Here is a 16,872-nt window from a genome sequence, read left to right as displayed (position 1 = left end):
ATTCAAACCCCAGATTGAACCCTAATTTTCCCGGATTCAAACCCCAAATTGAACCCCAATTTTCCCGGATTCAAACCCCAGATTGAACCCCAATTTTCCCGGATTCAAACCTCACTTCAAACCCCGATTTTCCCGCGATCTAAACCCGACTTTCCAACACCAACAGCGCACTCCAGCCGCACTCCCCGGAGCTCACCCTGCTCTCCCCCATCCCCACCCCGCATCCCCCCAAACCCCGCACCCCGCTTTAACCCTTCCCTCCCCTCTCCGCACCCCGCTTTTCCCCCCGGTTTTTTTTTTTCTTTTTGCATGCGAGGGTCATGAGTTCCTACTTCGTCAACCCCCTCTTCTCCAAGTACAAAGGCGGCGAATCCCTGGAGCCGACTTACTACGACTGCCGCTTCCCGCAGAGCGTGGGCCGCAGCCACGCCGCCGTCCTCTACGGCCCGGGCGGCGCCGCTCCGTCCTTCCAGCATCCCTCGCACCACGTCCAGGAATTCTTCCACCACGGCGCTTCGGGCATCTCCAACGCCTCGGGCTACCAGCAGAACGCCCCGTGTGCCTTGGCGTGTCACGGCGATGCCTCCAAGTTTTACGGCTACGAGGCGCTGCCGCGGCAGGCGCTCTACGGCGCGCAGCAGGACGCGCCCGCGGTGCCCTACGCGGACTGTAAATCCTCGGCGGGCGGCGGCGGCGGCGGCGGCGGCGGGGCCGAGGGGCAGCCGGGCCACCTCAGCCAGAGCTCCTCGCCCAGCCTGATGTTCCCCTGGATGAGGCCGCACGGTGAGCGCTTTCATGGTGATTTATTCAGCCTTTTATTGCCGGGGGGAAATGGGGGTTTTGTTGGGTTTTTTTTTTTTTTGCTGTTGGTGGGTGATTTTATTTTAATTTTTTTCCGCGTTTTTTGGTGGTTTTTTGATTTTTTTTCTGGCTTTTTGCGGGTTTTTTGGCGTTGTTTTGGTGCTTAACAGTGGAATTTTGCGTTATTTTTTCTGGGTATTTTTCTGGGTATTTTCCCGTATTTTTTGGTGTATTTTTAAAGCGTTTTTTGCCGTTATTTTGGTGCTTAAGGGTGAGTTTTTGCCTTATTTTTTCAGGGTATTTTTCTGGGTATTTTTCGGGTTTTTTTTTGTGGATTTTTAAAGGTTTTTTTTTGCCGTTATTTTGGTGCTTAACGGTGGATTTTTGCGTTATTTTTTCTGGGTATTTTTCTGGGTATTTTTCGGGGGTTTTTTTGTGGATTTTTTAAGGGTTTTTTGGCGTTGTTTTGGTGCTTAACGGTGGAATTTTGCGTTATTTTTTCTGGGTATTTTTCCGGGTATTTTTCTGGGTATTTTTTGGTGTATTTTTAAAGGGTTTTTTGCCGTTGTTTTGGTGCTTAACGGTGATTTTTTACCTTATTTTTTCTGGGTATTTTTCTTTTTTCTGGGTGGATTTTAAAAGGGTTTTTTGCCGTTGTTTTGGTGCTTAACGGTGGATTTTCGCGTTATTTTTTCTGGGTATTTTTCTGGGTATTTTTCGGTTTTTTTTTTTTTGGTGGATTTTTTAAGGGTTTTTTGCCGTTGTTTTGGTGTCTAAGGGTGATTTTTTGCCTTATTTTTCTGGCTATTTTTTGGGTTTTTTGGTGGATTTTTAAAGGGTTTTTTGGCGTTGTTTTGGTGTCTAAGGGTGATTTTTTGCCTTATTTTTCTGGGTATTTTTAGGTGGATTTTTTGGGGTTTTTTTTGGTGGATTTTTAAAGGGTTTTTTTGCCGTTGTTTTGGTGTCTAAGGGTAATTTTTTTGCCTTATTTTTCTGGGTATTTTTTGGGGTTTTTTGTGGATTTTTAAAGGGTTTTTTGCCGTTGTTTTGGTGCTTAACGGTGGATTTTTGCGTTATTTTTTCACTGTATTTTTCTGGGTATTTTTCCGTATTTTTTTGGTGTATTTTTAAAGGGTTTTTTGCCGTTGTTTTGGTGTCTAACGGTGGTTTTTTGCCTTATTTTTTCTGAGTATTTTTCCTTTTTTTGGTGGATTTTTAAAGGGTTTTTTGCCGTTGTTTTGCTGTCTAACGGTGATTTTTTGCCTTATTTTTCGGTGGATTTTTTTGTTTTGTTTTTGGGGTTTTTTTGTGGATTTTTAAAGGGTTTTTTTGGCGTTGTTTTAATGTTTAAGGGTGGATTTTTACCTTATTTTTCTGGGTATTTTTAGGTGGATTTTTCGGTTTTTTTTTTTGTGGATTTTTAAATGGTTTTTTGCCGTTGTTTTGGTGTCTAAGGGTGATTTTTTACCTTATTTTTCTGGGTATTTTTCGGTTTTTTTTCGTGGATTTTTAAAGGGTTTTTTGCCGTTATTTTAATGTTTAAGGGTGATTTTTTACCTTATTTTTCTGGGTATTTTTAGGTGGATTTTTCGGGGTTTTTTTTGTGGATTTTTAAAGGGTTTTTTGCCGTTGTTTTGATCTTTAAAGGCGATTTTTTGCCTTATTTTTCTGGTATTTTTAGGTGGATTTTTGGGATTTTTTTGGTGGTTTTTAAAAGTTTTTTTTTGCCGTTATTTTGGTGTTTAAGGGTCTTTCATTTTAAATTTTTTTTCCTGGATTTTATTTTATTTTTTATAGTTTTTTTTTTTTTGCCGTTGTTTTGGTGTTTAAGGGTGGCTTTTTGCCTTATTTTTCTGGGTATTTTTCGGTGGATTATTTTTCTTTTTTTTTGTGGATTTTTAAAAGGTTTTTTTTTGTCCTTGTTTCGGTGTTTAAGGATGTTTTTGTGCCTTATTTTTCTGTGATTTTTTTGCGGATTTTTAAAAGGTTTTTTTTTGTCGTTGTTTCGATGTTTAAGAATGTTTTTGTGCCTTATTTTTCTGTGATTTTTTTGCGGATTTTTAAAAGGTTTTTTTTTGTGTTCTGATGTTCACGGGCGAAGTTTTTTTTTCTTTATTTTTCTGGGTTTTTTTTGGGCCATTTTTAAAAGATTTTTTTGTTTATTTGTTTGTTTCTAAAATTCTCATTTTTGAGGGATTTTTTTCGGGTTTTTTTGTGTATTTTTGTGTATTTTTGGGGGGATTTTTTTGGTGTTGTTTTGATTTTTAAAGTGGTTTTTTTTTTGCTTTTTTTTGAGTTTTTTAATGTTTTTTTGGGTTTTCTTTTGGGGTCTTTTTTTGTTTATTTTTGAGGATTTTTTCCTGAATTTTATTTGAGTTACTTCTGGGGGTTTGGGCCTTTTATTTATTTATCCCTCACAGGAATTTCTGGGGTGCTTTTTTAGGGTATTTGACGGGGTTTTCGGGTATTTGCTGCTTTTCTGGTGTTTTTATAGTTTTGGGGGCTATTCTTAGATTTTTATTTTTGCTTTTCTGGACGGGGGCGGGGCTTGAGTTGGTTTTTTTTCTGTTTTTTGGGTTTTTTTGGGTCTATTTTTAATGGTCTCGCCTGGTTTGGGGCGGGTTTGGGGCTCTTTGGGGTGGATTTGGGCTTTTTTGGGTCGGTTTTGGGGTGGATTTGGGCTTTTTTGGGGCTCTTTGGGGTGGATTTGGGGGTTTGGGGTGGATTTGGGCTTTTTTGGGGTAGATTTGGGCTTTTTTGGGTCGGTTTTGGGGTAGATTTGGGCTTTTTTGGGGTAGATTTGGGCTTTTTTGGGTCGGTTTTGGGGCTCTTTGGGGTGGATTTGGGCTTTTTTGGGTCGGTTTTGGGGCTCTTTGGGTGGATTCGGGATTTTTTGGGGCTCTTTGGGGTGGGTTTGGGGGTTTGGGTTAAATTTGGGCTTTTTTGGGTCGGTTTTGGGGTAGATTTGGGCTTTTTTGGGTCAATTTTGGGGCTCTTTGGGGTAGATTTGGGCTTTTTTGGGTCGGTTTTGAGGCTCTTTGGGGTGGATTCGGTTTTTTTTGAGTCAATTTTGGGGCTCTTTGGGGTAGATTTGGGCTTTTTTGGGGCTCTTTGGGGTGGATTTGGGCTTTTTTGGGGCTCTTTGGGGTAGATTTGGGCTTTTTTGGGGCTCTTTGGGGCAGATCTGGGCTTTTTTTGGGGCTCTTTGGGGCAGATTTGGGCTTTTTTGGGGCTCTTTGGGGCAGATTTGGGCTTTTTTGGGGGCTCTTTGGGGTGGATTCGGTGTTTGGGTTGGATTGGGGATTTTTTGGGGCTCTTTGGGTCGAGTTTGGTTCATTTGGGGCTCAGCGAGAGGCGGCGGAGGGCGGAGAGAGAAAAATTGGGGAAAAAAAGGAGGAAAAAGGGAAAAAAAAGAGGAAAAAAGGGGGAAAAAGGAGAGGAGGGGGAGGAGAAGAAAAGAGAAGGAGGTTGGGCTGGATTTGGGGCTGTTTGGGCTGGAATTGCCTTTTTTGGGTGGTTTGGGGGTTTTTTGGGTGATTTTGGGGTTTTTGGGGTGGTTTTGGGGTTTTTTGGGGTGGTTTTGGGGTTTGTTTGGGTGATTTTGGGGTTTTGGGGTGGTTTTGGGGTTTTTTGGGGCATTTTGGGGTTTTTTGGGGTGGTTTTGGTGGTTTTTTGGGGTGGTTTTGGGGCTTTTTTGGGTGGTTTTGGGGTTTTTTGGGGTGGTTTTGGGGTTTTTTGGGGTGGTTTGGGGGTTTTTTGGGTGGTTTGGGTTTTTTTGGGTGGTTTTGGGGTTTTTTGGGGTGGTTTTGGGGTTTTTGGGGTGGTTTTGGGGTTTTTTGGGGCATTTTGGGGCCGTTTGTGTCTCGGTGTGTGTGCAGATGTTGGAACGTGACGTGCTGAGCTCAACTCCCACCTTCCACCCCAAAATTCCAACGTTTCACCCCAAAATTCACACCTTCCACCCCAACATCCTCCTGAGGCCTCTTAGCCCAAATTTCAGCCTTTTTACCCCCAAAATCGCCACCTTTCACCTGGAAATCCTCTCCAAATTTCGATTTTTAGGGGGAAATTCCCGCCTCGTTTCCCAAAACTCGGATTTTAGCCCCAAATTCTGACCCTCCGTCCCAAAACTCCCGAAATTCTGGCCTCTTGTCCCAAAATCCCCAGGTTTTAGCCCAAAATCCCCAGGTTTTAGCCCAAAATTCAGCCTTCTCCCCAAAATCCCGACCTGCCCCCGGGCACGCCCATCCCTTCTTCCTCATAAACACGTTTATTTTCATATTTATATTTAAATCGATTTCTTTTCATTTTTATTTTTAAATAATAACCATAAAAACATCAGCCCGGACCCAAATAGTTTTATTTTTTATTTATTTTTAATTTTATTTTTACTCTTATTTTTATTTTTATTTTTATTTTTATTTTTATTTTTATTTTTATTTTTATCTTTATCTTTATCTTTATCTTTATCTTTATCTTTATCTTTATCTTTATCTTTATCTTTATCTTTATCTTTATCTTTATTTTTATCTCTATCTTTATCTTTATCTTTATCTATTTTTATCTTTATTTTTATCTTTATCTTTATCTTTATCTTTATTTTTATTTTTATCTTTATCTTTATTTTTATCTCTATTTTTATTTTTATTTTTATTTTTTTGTTTTTATTTTTATTTTTATTTTTATTTTTATTTTTATTTTTATTTTTATTTTTATTTTTATCTTTATCTTTATCTTTATTTTTATCTTTATCTTTATTTTTATCTTTATTTTTATCTTTATTTTTATTTTTATCTTTATCTTTATTTTTATTTTATTTTTTTAACCAAAACAAACCGAGGGGATTCCCTGAAAAAATAAAAAAGAAAATCTCTTTAAAAAGCGCAGAAATGGCTCAAAAAGCAAAACTGGCGATTTTTTTTTTTAGGGCTTTTTTTACGGCTCCCACGAGGTCGTTGGCGCGTTGATAAGAGCAGAGCTCTTAAAAATGTCAAAAATGTCAAAAATGTCCAAAATGCCTTTTTTTAACCCGCTGGGAGCCGCAGCCCGAGCGGCGGGAGCCGGCCCGCAGGATTTCCGGATGTTGCTCAAGATTTCTCTCTCTTTTTTGATTCTTTTTCGTAATTTTTTGTAATTTTTAAATAATTTTTTGCGTTGTTATTTCGGATTTATATCGCTGTTGTTTTATTTTTATTAATTTTTTTTTTTGTTATTATTTCCGTGGCGCCTCCGGAGGAAAAAGTTGCAGCGGGGAGGGGAAAAAAAATTAAAATTAAAATTAAAAATTAAAATTAGAATTAAAATTAAAAATTAGAATTAGAATTAGAATTAGAATTAAAACTAGAATTAGAAATAAAACTAGAATTAAAACTAGAATTAGAATTAGAATTAGAATTAGAATTAGAATTAGAATTAAAACTAGAATTAGAATTAGAAGTAGAATAAAATTAATAAAATTAGAACTCGGCCTGGGGCTGTGGGGTTGGGATTAAAAATAAAATAAAATGAAATATAATAAGATAAAATAAAATGAAATGAAATGAAATAAAATAAAATAAAGTAAAATAAAATAAAATAAAATAAAATAAAAATAAAATAAAATTTTAAAAAATAAAAATAGAATAGAATAGAATAGAATAGAATAGAATAGAATAGAATAGAATAAAATAAAGTAAAATAAAATAAAATAAAATAAAATAAAATAAAATAAAATAAAATAAAATAAAATAGAGTGGGAAATTCACAATAAAGCCTGGAAAAAGAGGGGAAAAGCAGGGAAATAAATCAAATTTCAGCTGCGGGTAATTCGAACCAGCTGGGGAATTTTAGGGCGAAATCCGAGCATTTCAGAGCACCCAAAAGAACCCAAAAAAAGGGGAAAAAAGAGAAGGAAATCTGGTTATTTATTTTTTCCCCCAAAATAAATTGATTTTTTCATTGGCGCCGCCACTGCGGCCTCAGCTGGTTTTATTTGTATTTTTTCCTGCTTTAATTTGGTTTTTTTTGGCTTTTTTTTAACCCCCTCTCTCGCTGTTTGTCCCTTCCGGGTTGGTTTTGAGGGGAAAAGTGGAGATTTTGGGCAAAAAGGAGCGGCCCCTCCCCCCCCGGCTGGGTTTGGGGGGAATTTGTGGAAAATGAAAAGAGAATTTTGGGGGTGGGGGAGGGAAAGGGTTAAAGGGGAGAGGGAAAATGGGGGGAAAGGGGGAAATAGAAGGGAGAAAAAATGGGAAAAATGGGGAAAAAAGGGGAAATAAAAGGGGGAAAAATGGGGAAAAATGGGGAAAAAAGGGGCAAAAAAGGGGAAAATAAAAGGGAGAAAAAATGGGGGAAAATGGGGGGAAAAGGGGAAATAAAAGGGAGAAAAATGGGGAAAAATGGGGAAAAAAGGGGAAAAATGGGAAAATAAAATGGGAGAAAAAATGGGGGAAAAATGGGGGGAAAAGGGGGAAATAAAAGGGGGGAAAATGGGGAAAAAAGGGAAAATAAAAGGGAGAAAAAAGGAGGGAAAATGGGGGAAAAGGGGAAATAAAAGGGGGAAAAAAGGGGAAAATAAAAGGGGGAAAAAGGGGAAAATAAAAGGGGGAAAAAAGGGGGAATGGGGAAAAAAGGGGAAAATAAAAGGGAGAAAAAATGGGGGAAAATGGGGAAAATAAAAGGGAGAAAAAGGGAGAAAAAAGGGAAAAAAGGGGAAAATAAAAGGGAGAAAAAGGGGAAAATGGGGGAAAAAAGGGAAAATAAAAGGGGGAAAAAAGGGGAAAAAAGGGGAAAAAAGGGGAAAATAAAAGGGAGAAAAAGGGGAAAAATTGGGAAAAAAGGGAAAATAAAAGGGGGAAAAAAGGGGAAAAAAGGGGAAAATAAAAGGGGGAAAAAAGGGGGGGAAAGGGGGAAATAAAAGGGAGAAAAATGGGAAAAAATGGGGAAAATAAAAGGGAGGAAAAAATGGGAAAAATGGGAAAAAAGGGGGAAAATAAAAGGGAGAAAAAAGGGGAAAAAATGAAGGAAAAGGGAAAGAAAATGAGGGAATAAAGAGGGGAAATGGGAAAATGGGAAAAAAGGGGGAAAAAAGAGGGAAAATGGGAAAAAATGGGAAAAAAGAGGGAAAAAGGGGAAGAAGAGGGAAAAAAGAGGGAAAAAAGGGGAAGAAGAGGGAAAATGGGAAAGAAAAAAGGAAAATGGGGAGGGAAAGAGAAAGAATGAGGGGAAAAGAGAGGAAAAAGAGGAGAAAAAAGGAGAAAAAAGAGAGAAAAAAGGAGAAAGAAAGAAAGAAAGAAAGAAAGAAAGAAAGAAGGAAGGAAAGAAAAGAGAAAAAATTAAAATAAAATTTAAAAATTAGGAGGGAAGAGGCTGCTGAGGGGTCTGTGGTGGACCAAGCTCATTTCCTAGGAAAAATTTGATTTTTTGGGGATTTTCCCCTTTTGGGAAGGAGCAAAAAGGGGCAAAAAGGGGAAAAAAGGGGAAATTGGGGAAAAGAAATGAAAAAGGGGGAGGAAGGGGCAAAAAGGGGCAAAAAATGAGTGAGAAAGGGGCAAAAAATGAGGGAAAATGGGTGAAAAAAGGGATGAAACAGGGCCAAAAGGGGAGAGCACAGGGGAAAAGGGCGAAAAATGGAAATTTTGGGGTTTTTTGGGGAAAAAAAACAGCTCAGGGGGGAAGTTTTGGGTCATTTTTGGTGAGGTTTTATTGGGTTTTTTTGGGTGTTATTTCTAAAATTATTTGGGGTTTCGGTGGGGTTATTGGAGGGTTGGGTTTTTTGATGGGGTTATTTGGGGTTTTAAAATTATTATTATTTTTTTTATTGCTGGGTTTATTGGTGTTTGTTTTTCTTTTTTTTATTTCTGTTTTTAGGTTTTTTGGGTTTTTTGCTGTTGTTCTGCAGGTTGTTTTGTTTTCTTTCTTTTGTTGTGTTTTGATTGTTTGGGTTGTTATTTTTTTTTTTTCCTTCCCTTTTTTCCATTTCTTCCCTTTTTTCCCCTTTTTTCCCCCCTTTTTCCCCCTTTTTCTTCCCCTTTTTTCCCATTTTCTTCCTATTTTTCCTTTTTTCATTTTCTTCCCTTTTTTCCATTTTCTTCCTATTTTTTCCTTTTTCCTTTTCTTCCCTTTTCCCCCTTTATTTCCCTTTCTTCTTTTTTTTCCCCATTTTCTTCCCTTTTTTCCTTTTTTCCTTTACTTCCCTTTTTTCCTTTTTCTTCCCTTTTTCTTCCCTTTCTTCCTCTTTTCTTTTTCCTTTTCCCCCCTTTTATTTTTCCTTTTTTTTCTCCCCTTTTTTCCTTTTTCTTCCCTTTTTTCCTTCACTTTTTTCCTTTTTTTCCTTTTCCTTCCCTTTTTTCCTTTTCCTTTCCCTTTTCCCAATCTCTTTCCCCCCCCTTAACCCCTTCTTTCCCCTCAACCCCAAACCAACCCCAATTTTTCCCTTTTTCCCCCCCAAAAAACCCAACTATTTTCTAAAAAATCCCATTTCCCCCCCCAAACCACACATATTTTCTAAAAAATCCCATTTTTCCCCCAAAACCCATATCTATTTTTTTAAAATCCCATTTTTCCTCCCAAAACCTCATCCATTTTTCTAAAAAATCCCATTTCCCCGAGCAAAAACCATATATATTTCTAAAAACCCCCATTTTTCCCCCCAAACCCATATCTATTATTTTAAAAACCCCCTTTTCCTCCCCAAAACCTCATCTATTTTTTAAAAAATCCCCATTTTCCCCCAAAAACCAATTCTATCTTTAAAAAAAATCCCCTTTTCCTCCCCAAAATCCTATCTATTTATTAAAAAATCCCCATTTCCCCCCCAAAAAACCACATATACTCTCAAAAAACCCCATTTTCCCCCTCAAAAAACCATATATGTTCCCAAAAAAAACCCATTTTCCTCCCCAAAATCCTATATATTTCTAAAAATCCCCCATTTCCCCCCAAAACCCATATCTATTCTCAAAAAAACCCTATTTTCCCCCCAAAAAAACCATATATATTTATTAAAAAAACCCCCTTTTCCTCCCCCAAAATCCTATATATTTATTAAAAAATCCCAATTTTCCCCCAAAACCCATATCTATTAAAAAAAACCATTTCCCCCCCAAAACCATATATATTCTCCAAAAACCCCCATTTTTCCCCCCAAAACCCATATCTATTCTCAAAAAAACCCCATTATTTCCCCCAAACCCATATATACTCTCAAAAAACCCCATTTCCCCCCCCAAAATCCTATATATTTATTTAAAAATCCCCTTTTCCTCCCCAAACCCCATCTCTATTCTCAAAAAAACCCACATTTTTCCCCAAAAAACCCATCTCTATTTTCTAAAAAACCCCATTATTTCCCCCCAAAACCCATATCTACTCTCAAAAAAACCCATTTTTACCCCAAAAACCATATATAATCTCAAAAAAAACCGCTTTTCCTCCCCCAAAACCCATATCTACTCTCAAAAAAACCCCAATTTTCCCCCAAAAAATCCCATTTTCCCCCCCAATAACCAATTCTATCTTTAAAAATCCCCATTTTTCCCCCAAAACCCATCTCTATTTTCAAAAAAATCCCATTTTCTCCTCCAAAAACCATATATAATCTCAAAAAAATCCCATTTTTACCCCAAAAACCACATATAATCTCAAAAAAAACCGCTTTTCCTCCCCCAAAACCCATATCTACTCTCAAAAAAAACCCATTTTTTCCCCCCAAAAACCATCTCTATTCCCAAAAAACCCCATTTCCCCCCTCAAAACCCATATATATTCCCAAAAAAAACCATTTTTACCCCAAAACCCATCTCTACTCTCAAAAAACCCCATTTTTCCCCAAAAAACCACATATATTCCCAAAAAAACCCCCCATTTTTCCCCCCCAATAACCAATTCTACCTTTAAAAACCCCCATTTCCCCCCAAAACCCATCTCTATTTTCTAAAAAACCCCATTTCCCCCCCCAAAATCCTATATATCTATTTAAAAACCCATTATTTCCCCCCAAAACCCATCTCTATTCTCAAAAAAACCCCATTATTTCAACCCAAAACCATATATACTCTAAAAAAACCCATTTTCCCCCAAAAACCATATCTATTCCCAAAAAAACCGTTTTCCCCCTCAAAACCCATCTCTATTCTCTAAAAACTCCATTTTCTCCCTCAAAACCCACATATACTCTCAAAAAAACCCATTTTTACACCAAAACCCATATATATTCCCAAAAAAACCCATTTTCCCCCTCAAAACCCATCTCTATTCTCTAAAAAACCCCATTTCTCCTCCAAAACCCATATCTAATTCTAAAAATCCCCTTTTCCTCCCCAAACCCCTCTATATTTATTTTAAAAACCCATTTTCCTCCCCAAAAACCATATATATTTATTAAAAACCCCATTATCCCCCCAAACCCCATATCTATTCCCAAAAAAACCCCATTATTTCCCCTCAAAACCCATATATACTCTCCAAAAACCCATTATTTCCCCCCCAAAATCCTATATATTTATTAAAATCCCCCATTATTCCCCCCAAACCCCATCTCTACTCTCCAAAACCCCCATTTTTCCCCCAAAAACTCATATCTATTTATTAAAAACCCCCATTATTTCCCCCAAAATCCTATATATTTATTAAAAAAACCCCATTCCTCCCCCTAAAACCACATATACTCTCCAAAAACTCCAATTTTCCCCCCAAACCCATCTCTATTTATTAAAATCCCCCATTATTCCCCCCAAACCCCATCTCTACTCTCCAAAACCCCCATTATTTCCCCCCAAAATCCTATATATTATTAAAAACCCCCATTATTCCCCCCAAACCCCATCTCTACTCTCCAAAAACCCCATTATTTCCCCCAAAACCCACATCTACTCTCCAAAAACCCCATTTTCCCCCCCAAACCGCATCCCTACTCTCCAAAAACCCCATTTCCCCCCCAAAACCCATCTCTATTTATTAAAAACCCCCATTATTCCCCTCAAAAACCCATCTCTATTTATTAAAAAATCCCATTTTCCCCCCAAAACCCATATCTATTTATTAAAAACCCCCATTTTTCCCCCCAAAATCCTATATATTTATTAATAAATCCCATTATTTCCCCCCAAAATCCTATATATTTATTAATAAATCCCATTATTTCCCCCAAAATCCTATCTATTTATTAAAACCCCCCATTATTTCCCCCCAAAACCCATCTCTCTCCCCAAACCCCCCATTATTTCCCCCCTCAAAACCCTATATATTCCCAAAAAACCCCATTATCTCCCCCCTAGAACCACACATACTCCCCAAAACCCCCCATTTTCCCCCCAAAATCCTATATATTTATTAATAAACCCCATTATTTCCCCCCAAAATCCTATATATTTATTAAAAACCCCCGTTTTTCCCCCCAAAACCCATATCTATTTATTAAAAACCCCCATTATCCCCCCCAAACCCACACATACTCTCCAAAAACCCCATTTTCCCCCCAAAAATCCTATCTATTTATTAATAAATCCCATTTTTCCCCCCAAAATCCTATATATTTATTAAAACCCCCCATTTTCCCCCCAAAATCCTATATATTTATTAATAAATCCCATTATTTCCCCCCAAAATCCTATCTATTTATTAAAAACCCCCATTTTTTACTCCAAAATCCTATATATTTATTAATAAATCCCATTATTTCCCCCCAAAATCCTATATATTTATTAATAAATCCCATTATTTCCCCCCAAAATCCTATATATTTATTGAAAACCCCTATTTTCCCCCCCAAAATCCTATCTATTTATTAAAAACCCCCATTTCCCCCCCCTAAATCCTATATATTTATTAATAAATCCCATTATTTCCCCCCAAAATCCTATATATTTATTAATAAATCCCATTTTCCCCCCAAAATCCTATCTATTTATTAAAAAACCCCCATTTCTCCCCCAAAATCCTATATATTTATTAATAAATCCCATTATTTCCCCTCAAAACCCATATCTATTCCCAAAAACCCCATTATTTCCCCTCAAACCCCATCTCTACTCTCCAAAAACCCCCATTTTCCCCCCAAACCATCTCTATTCTCAAAAAAACCCCATTTTTTCCCCCCAAAACCCATATGTATTCCCAAAAACCCCCATTATTTCCCCTCAAAACCCACACATACTCTCGAAAACCCCCATAATTCCCCCAAAAACCCATATCTATTCTCAAAAACCCCATTATTTCCCCCAAAACCCCATCCCTACTCTCCAAAAACCCCATTTTTCCCCCCAAAACCCATATCTATTTATTAAAAACCCCCATTATCCCCCCCAAACCCCATCCCTACTCTCCAAAAACCCCAATATCTCCCCCCAAAACCCATATATACTCTCAAAAAAACCCCCATTTTTTACTCCAAAATCCTATCTATTTATTAATAAATCCCATTTTTTCCCCCCAAATCCCATATCTATTCTCAAAAACCCCCATTATTTCCCCCAAAACCCATATCTATTCTCAAAAACACCCCAATTATTTCCCCCCGAACCCATATCTATTTATTAAAAACCCCATTATTTCCCCCAAAATCCTATATATTTATTAAAAAAAACCCATTTCTCCCCCCAAACCCCATCTCTACTCTCCAAAAAACCCCATTTTTTACTCCAAAATCCTATATATTTATTAATAAATCCCATTATTTCCCCCCAAAATCCTATCTATTTATTAAAAACCCCCATTTTTCCCCCCAAAAATCCTATCTATTTATTAAAAACCCCCATTATTCCCCCCAAACCCCATCTCTACTCTCCAAATACCCCATTTCCCCCCCAAAACCCACATCTACTCTCCAAAAAAACCCATTTTTTACTCCAAAATCCTATCTATTTATTAAAAACCCCCATTATTTCCCCCCAAAATCCACATTTGCTCTCCAAAAAACCCCATTTTCCCCCCCAAAAATCCTATATATTTATTAAAAAACCCCCATTTCCCCCCAAAATCCTATATATTTATTAATAAATCCCATTATTTCCCCCCAAAACCCATCTCTATTTATTAAAACCCCCCATTATTTCCCCCCAAACCCCATCTCTATTTCCCCAAAAACCCCCATTTTCCCCCCCAAACTCCTATCTATTTATTAAATCCCCCATTTTCCCCCAACCCCACCTCTAACCCATCGATTCGCTGTCTCCGGGCGCAGCTCCGGGCCGGCGCAGCGGCCGCCAGACCTACTCGCGCTACCAGACGCTGGAGCTGGAGAAGGAATTCCTGTTCAACCCGTACCTGACCCGCAAGCGCCGCATCGAGGTCTCGCACGCGCTGGGCCTCAGCGAGCGCCAGGTCAAGATCTGGTTCCAGAACCGCCGCATGAAGTGGAAGAAGGAGAACAACAAGGACAAGCTGCCCGGCGCCAGCCGCGACGAGGACAAAGCCGAGGGAGGAAGGCAACGACGACGAGGACAAGGAGGATGAGGAGAAGGACGAGAGCAAGGACTGAGCCCCGCGGGAGGGGTTGTTTTTTTTTTGTTTTAAAGGTCGAGCGGGACCCGCGTGGGAGCTGCCTGCCGGGGCTGGCCGGGAGCTCCCCCTCGGTCCTGCTCTCGAAACCCTTTCCCCCTTTTTTCCCCAAGTTTTACCCTTTTCCCCCAAGTTTTCACCTTTTTCCCGAAGTTTTACCCCTTTTTTCCGAAGACTTTCCCCTTTATCCCTAAGTTTTCCCCTTTTCCCTAAGTTGTACCTCTATTTTTCCGAAGTTTTTCCCCTTTTTCCCTAAGTTTTTCCCCTTTATCCCTAAGTTTTACCCCTTTTTTCCGAAATTTCCCCCTTTATCCCTAAGTTTTCCCCTTTTTTCCGAAATTTCCCCCTTTATCCCGAAGTTTTACCTCTTTTTTTCCGAAGTTTTCCCCTTTTTCCCCAAGTTTTCCCCTTTTTCCCTAAGTTTTCCCCCTTTTTTCCGAAGTTTTACACCTTTTTCCTGAGTTTTCCCCCATTTTTCCCCTATTTTTCCCCTTTTTTCCCCCTTTTTTCCTATTTTTCCCTTTTTTCCCTTTTTTCCTCATTTTTTCCCCTTTTTCCCTAATTTTCCCCTCTTTTTCCTTTTTTCCCTTTTTTCCCCCCTTTCCCCCTATTTTTTCCCCTTTTCCCCTATTTTCCCCCTCTTTTTCCTTTTTTTCCCTTTTTTCCCCGATTTTTTCCCCGATTTTTCCCCTCTTTTTTCCTATTTTTCCCCTTTTTTCCCCTTTTTTCTAATTTTTCCCCCTTTTTCCTAATTTTTCCCCCTTTTCCCCCTTTTTTCCCTATTTTCCCCTTTTTTCCTATTTTTCCCTTTTTCCCTAATTTCCCCCCATTTTTTCCTATTTTCCCCTTTTTTCTCCCATTTCCCCCATTTTTCCTAATTTTTCCCTTTTTCCCTAATTTTTCCCCCTTTTCCCTAAATTTCCCCCTTTTTTCCTAATTTTCCCCCATTTTTCCAAATTTTCTTCCCTAATTTCCCCCCCTTTTTCCTCATTCTTCCCCCTTTTTCCCTAATTTCCCCTATTTTTCCCCTTTTTTCCTCATTCCCCCACTTTTTCCTCATTTCCCCCTTATTTCTAATTTCTTCCTCCTTCTTTCCTCATTTTTCCCCTTTATTCCCCCAATTTCCCCCCTTTCCCCCAATTTTCCCCCTTTTCCCCTCATTTTCCCGTTTTTTACCCCCTTTTTTCCCTCCTTCCCCCATTTTTTTCTCCTTTTTCCCCCTTTTCCCCCAATTTTTCCTCCTTTTCCCTCCTTTTTCCCTTTTCCCATTTCCCTTTTCCCTCTTTTCCCCCTTTTCCTCTGTTTTATCCCCATTTTTTACCCCTTTTAAACCCCTTTTTCCTCCTTTTTCCCCCTTTCATCCCCATTTTTAACCCCAGTTTTATCCTTTTTGAACCCCCTTTAAAAATCCCTTTTCTCCCTTTTTTACCCTTTCCCCCCCATATTTAAAATATTTCCCCTTTTTTTATCCATTTCCTCATTTTTTAATAATTCCCCCTTTCCAATCCTTCCCCCCTCCCTTTTTAAAATAATTTATTATTTCCCTTTTTTTTAATCCTTTCCTCCCTTTTTTATCATTTCCACCCATTTTTTTCTCCATTTTCACCCATTTCCCCCCTTTTTTTATTCCACAATTGGAGGAAAAAATGGGATAAAAAATGAAATTTTGAGATTGATCAATCCAGGCTGGGATGAAAACATCACTGCTCGCCCCAAATTTGGATTTTGGGACCAGTTTTAAACACAAATTCCCTTTATTTGTGGTTTTTACACTCTTTTTTTATTTCTTAGCTCCACGAACGAGCGAAAAAAGGGGGAAAAAAGGGGACAAAAAAAGGGATTTTAGGTGAAAACTTGCACTAAGGATTCCTTCCAAGGAGGGGGAGTGAAAAGGCAGCGAAAAGCCCCAAATTCGGGTTTTTTTCAGCACCTTTGGCTTGGCCCCGCCCTCCGCGGCGATTTTGGGGGAGAATTTTCCTTTTTCAGGGTTTTTTTTCCCCGATTTTCCCGGATTTTCCCTGCGGGGTTGAGCCCACCCGGCTCAGCCCCAAATTTCCCCTTTTTGCGGGAATTTTTGGGAATCCTGCTCAGGCCGAGCCCCACCTCCCTCCCGTTAGTTTTCCCTTTTTTCCCATTTTTTCCATGTTTTTCTACATTCCCCCCCTGTTTTTCCACCTTTTTTTCAGGGTTTTTCAGGGTTTTTCCCCATTTTCCATGTTTGACCCCAGTTTTCCCGGCCTTATCCCACTTTTTACCCCATTTTTTCCCCTTTTCCCCCCATTTTTCCCCATTTTTTCCCCTTTCCCCCCATTTTTTCCCCTTTCCCCCATTTTTCCCCTTTTTCTCCCCTTTTTCCCCATTTTTCCCCTTTTATCCCAATTTTTTCCCATTTTCCCCCATTTTTCCCCCTTTTCCCCCCATTTTTTCCCCATTTTTTCCCCTTTTATCCCAATTTTTCCCCCAATTCCCCCATTTTTTCCCTTTCCCCCATTTTTCCCCTTTTTTCCCAATTTTTCTCTTTTTCTCCCATTTTTTCCCCATTCCCCCCCTTTTTTCCCCATTTTCCCCCCATTTTTCCACCTTTTTTCCCCTTTTTCC

The 16,872-nt window shown here is 38.7% G+C and overlaps 1 protein-coding gene across 1 annotated transcript; it reads left to right on the top strand.

Annotated features, from left to right (window-relative positions):
- Positions 1–288: 288 nt before the first annotated feature.
- On the top strand, positions 289–14,401 carry HOXC8 (homeobox C8). The gene is given in 3 exon segments (XM_059872027.1): positions 289–783; positions 13,958–14,193; positions 14,195–14,401. Coding segments are annotated over 3 exon segments (759 nt in total). The 5' UTR covers positions 289–320; the 3' UTR covers positions 14,255–14,401.
- Positions 14,402–16,872: the final 2,471 nt, after the last annotated feature.

This window comes from Haemorhous mexicanus, chromosome 33, assembly GCF_027477595.1.
Source record: "Haemorhous mexicanus isolate bHaeMex1 chromosome 33, bHaeMex1.pri, whole genome shotgun sequence".
Classification (NCBI taxonomy): Eukaryota; Metazoa; Chordata; class Aves; order Passeriformes; family Fringillidae; genus Haemorhous; species Haemorhous mexicanus.
This window is presented reverse-complemented; position numbering and strand designations above follow the sequence as displayed.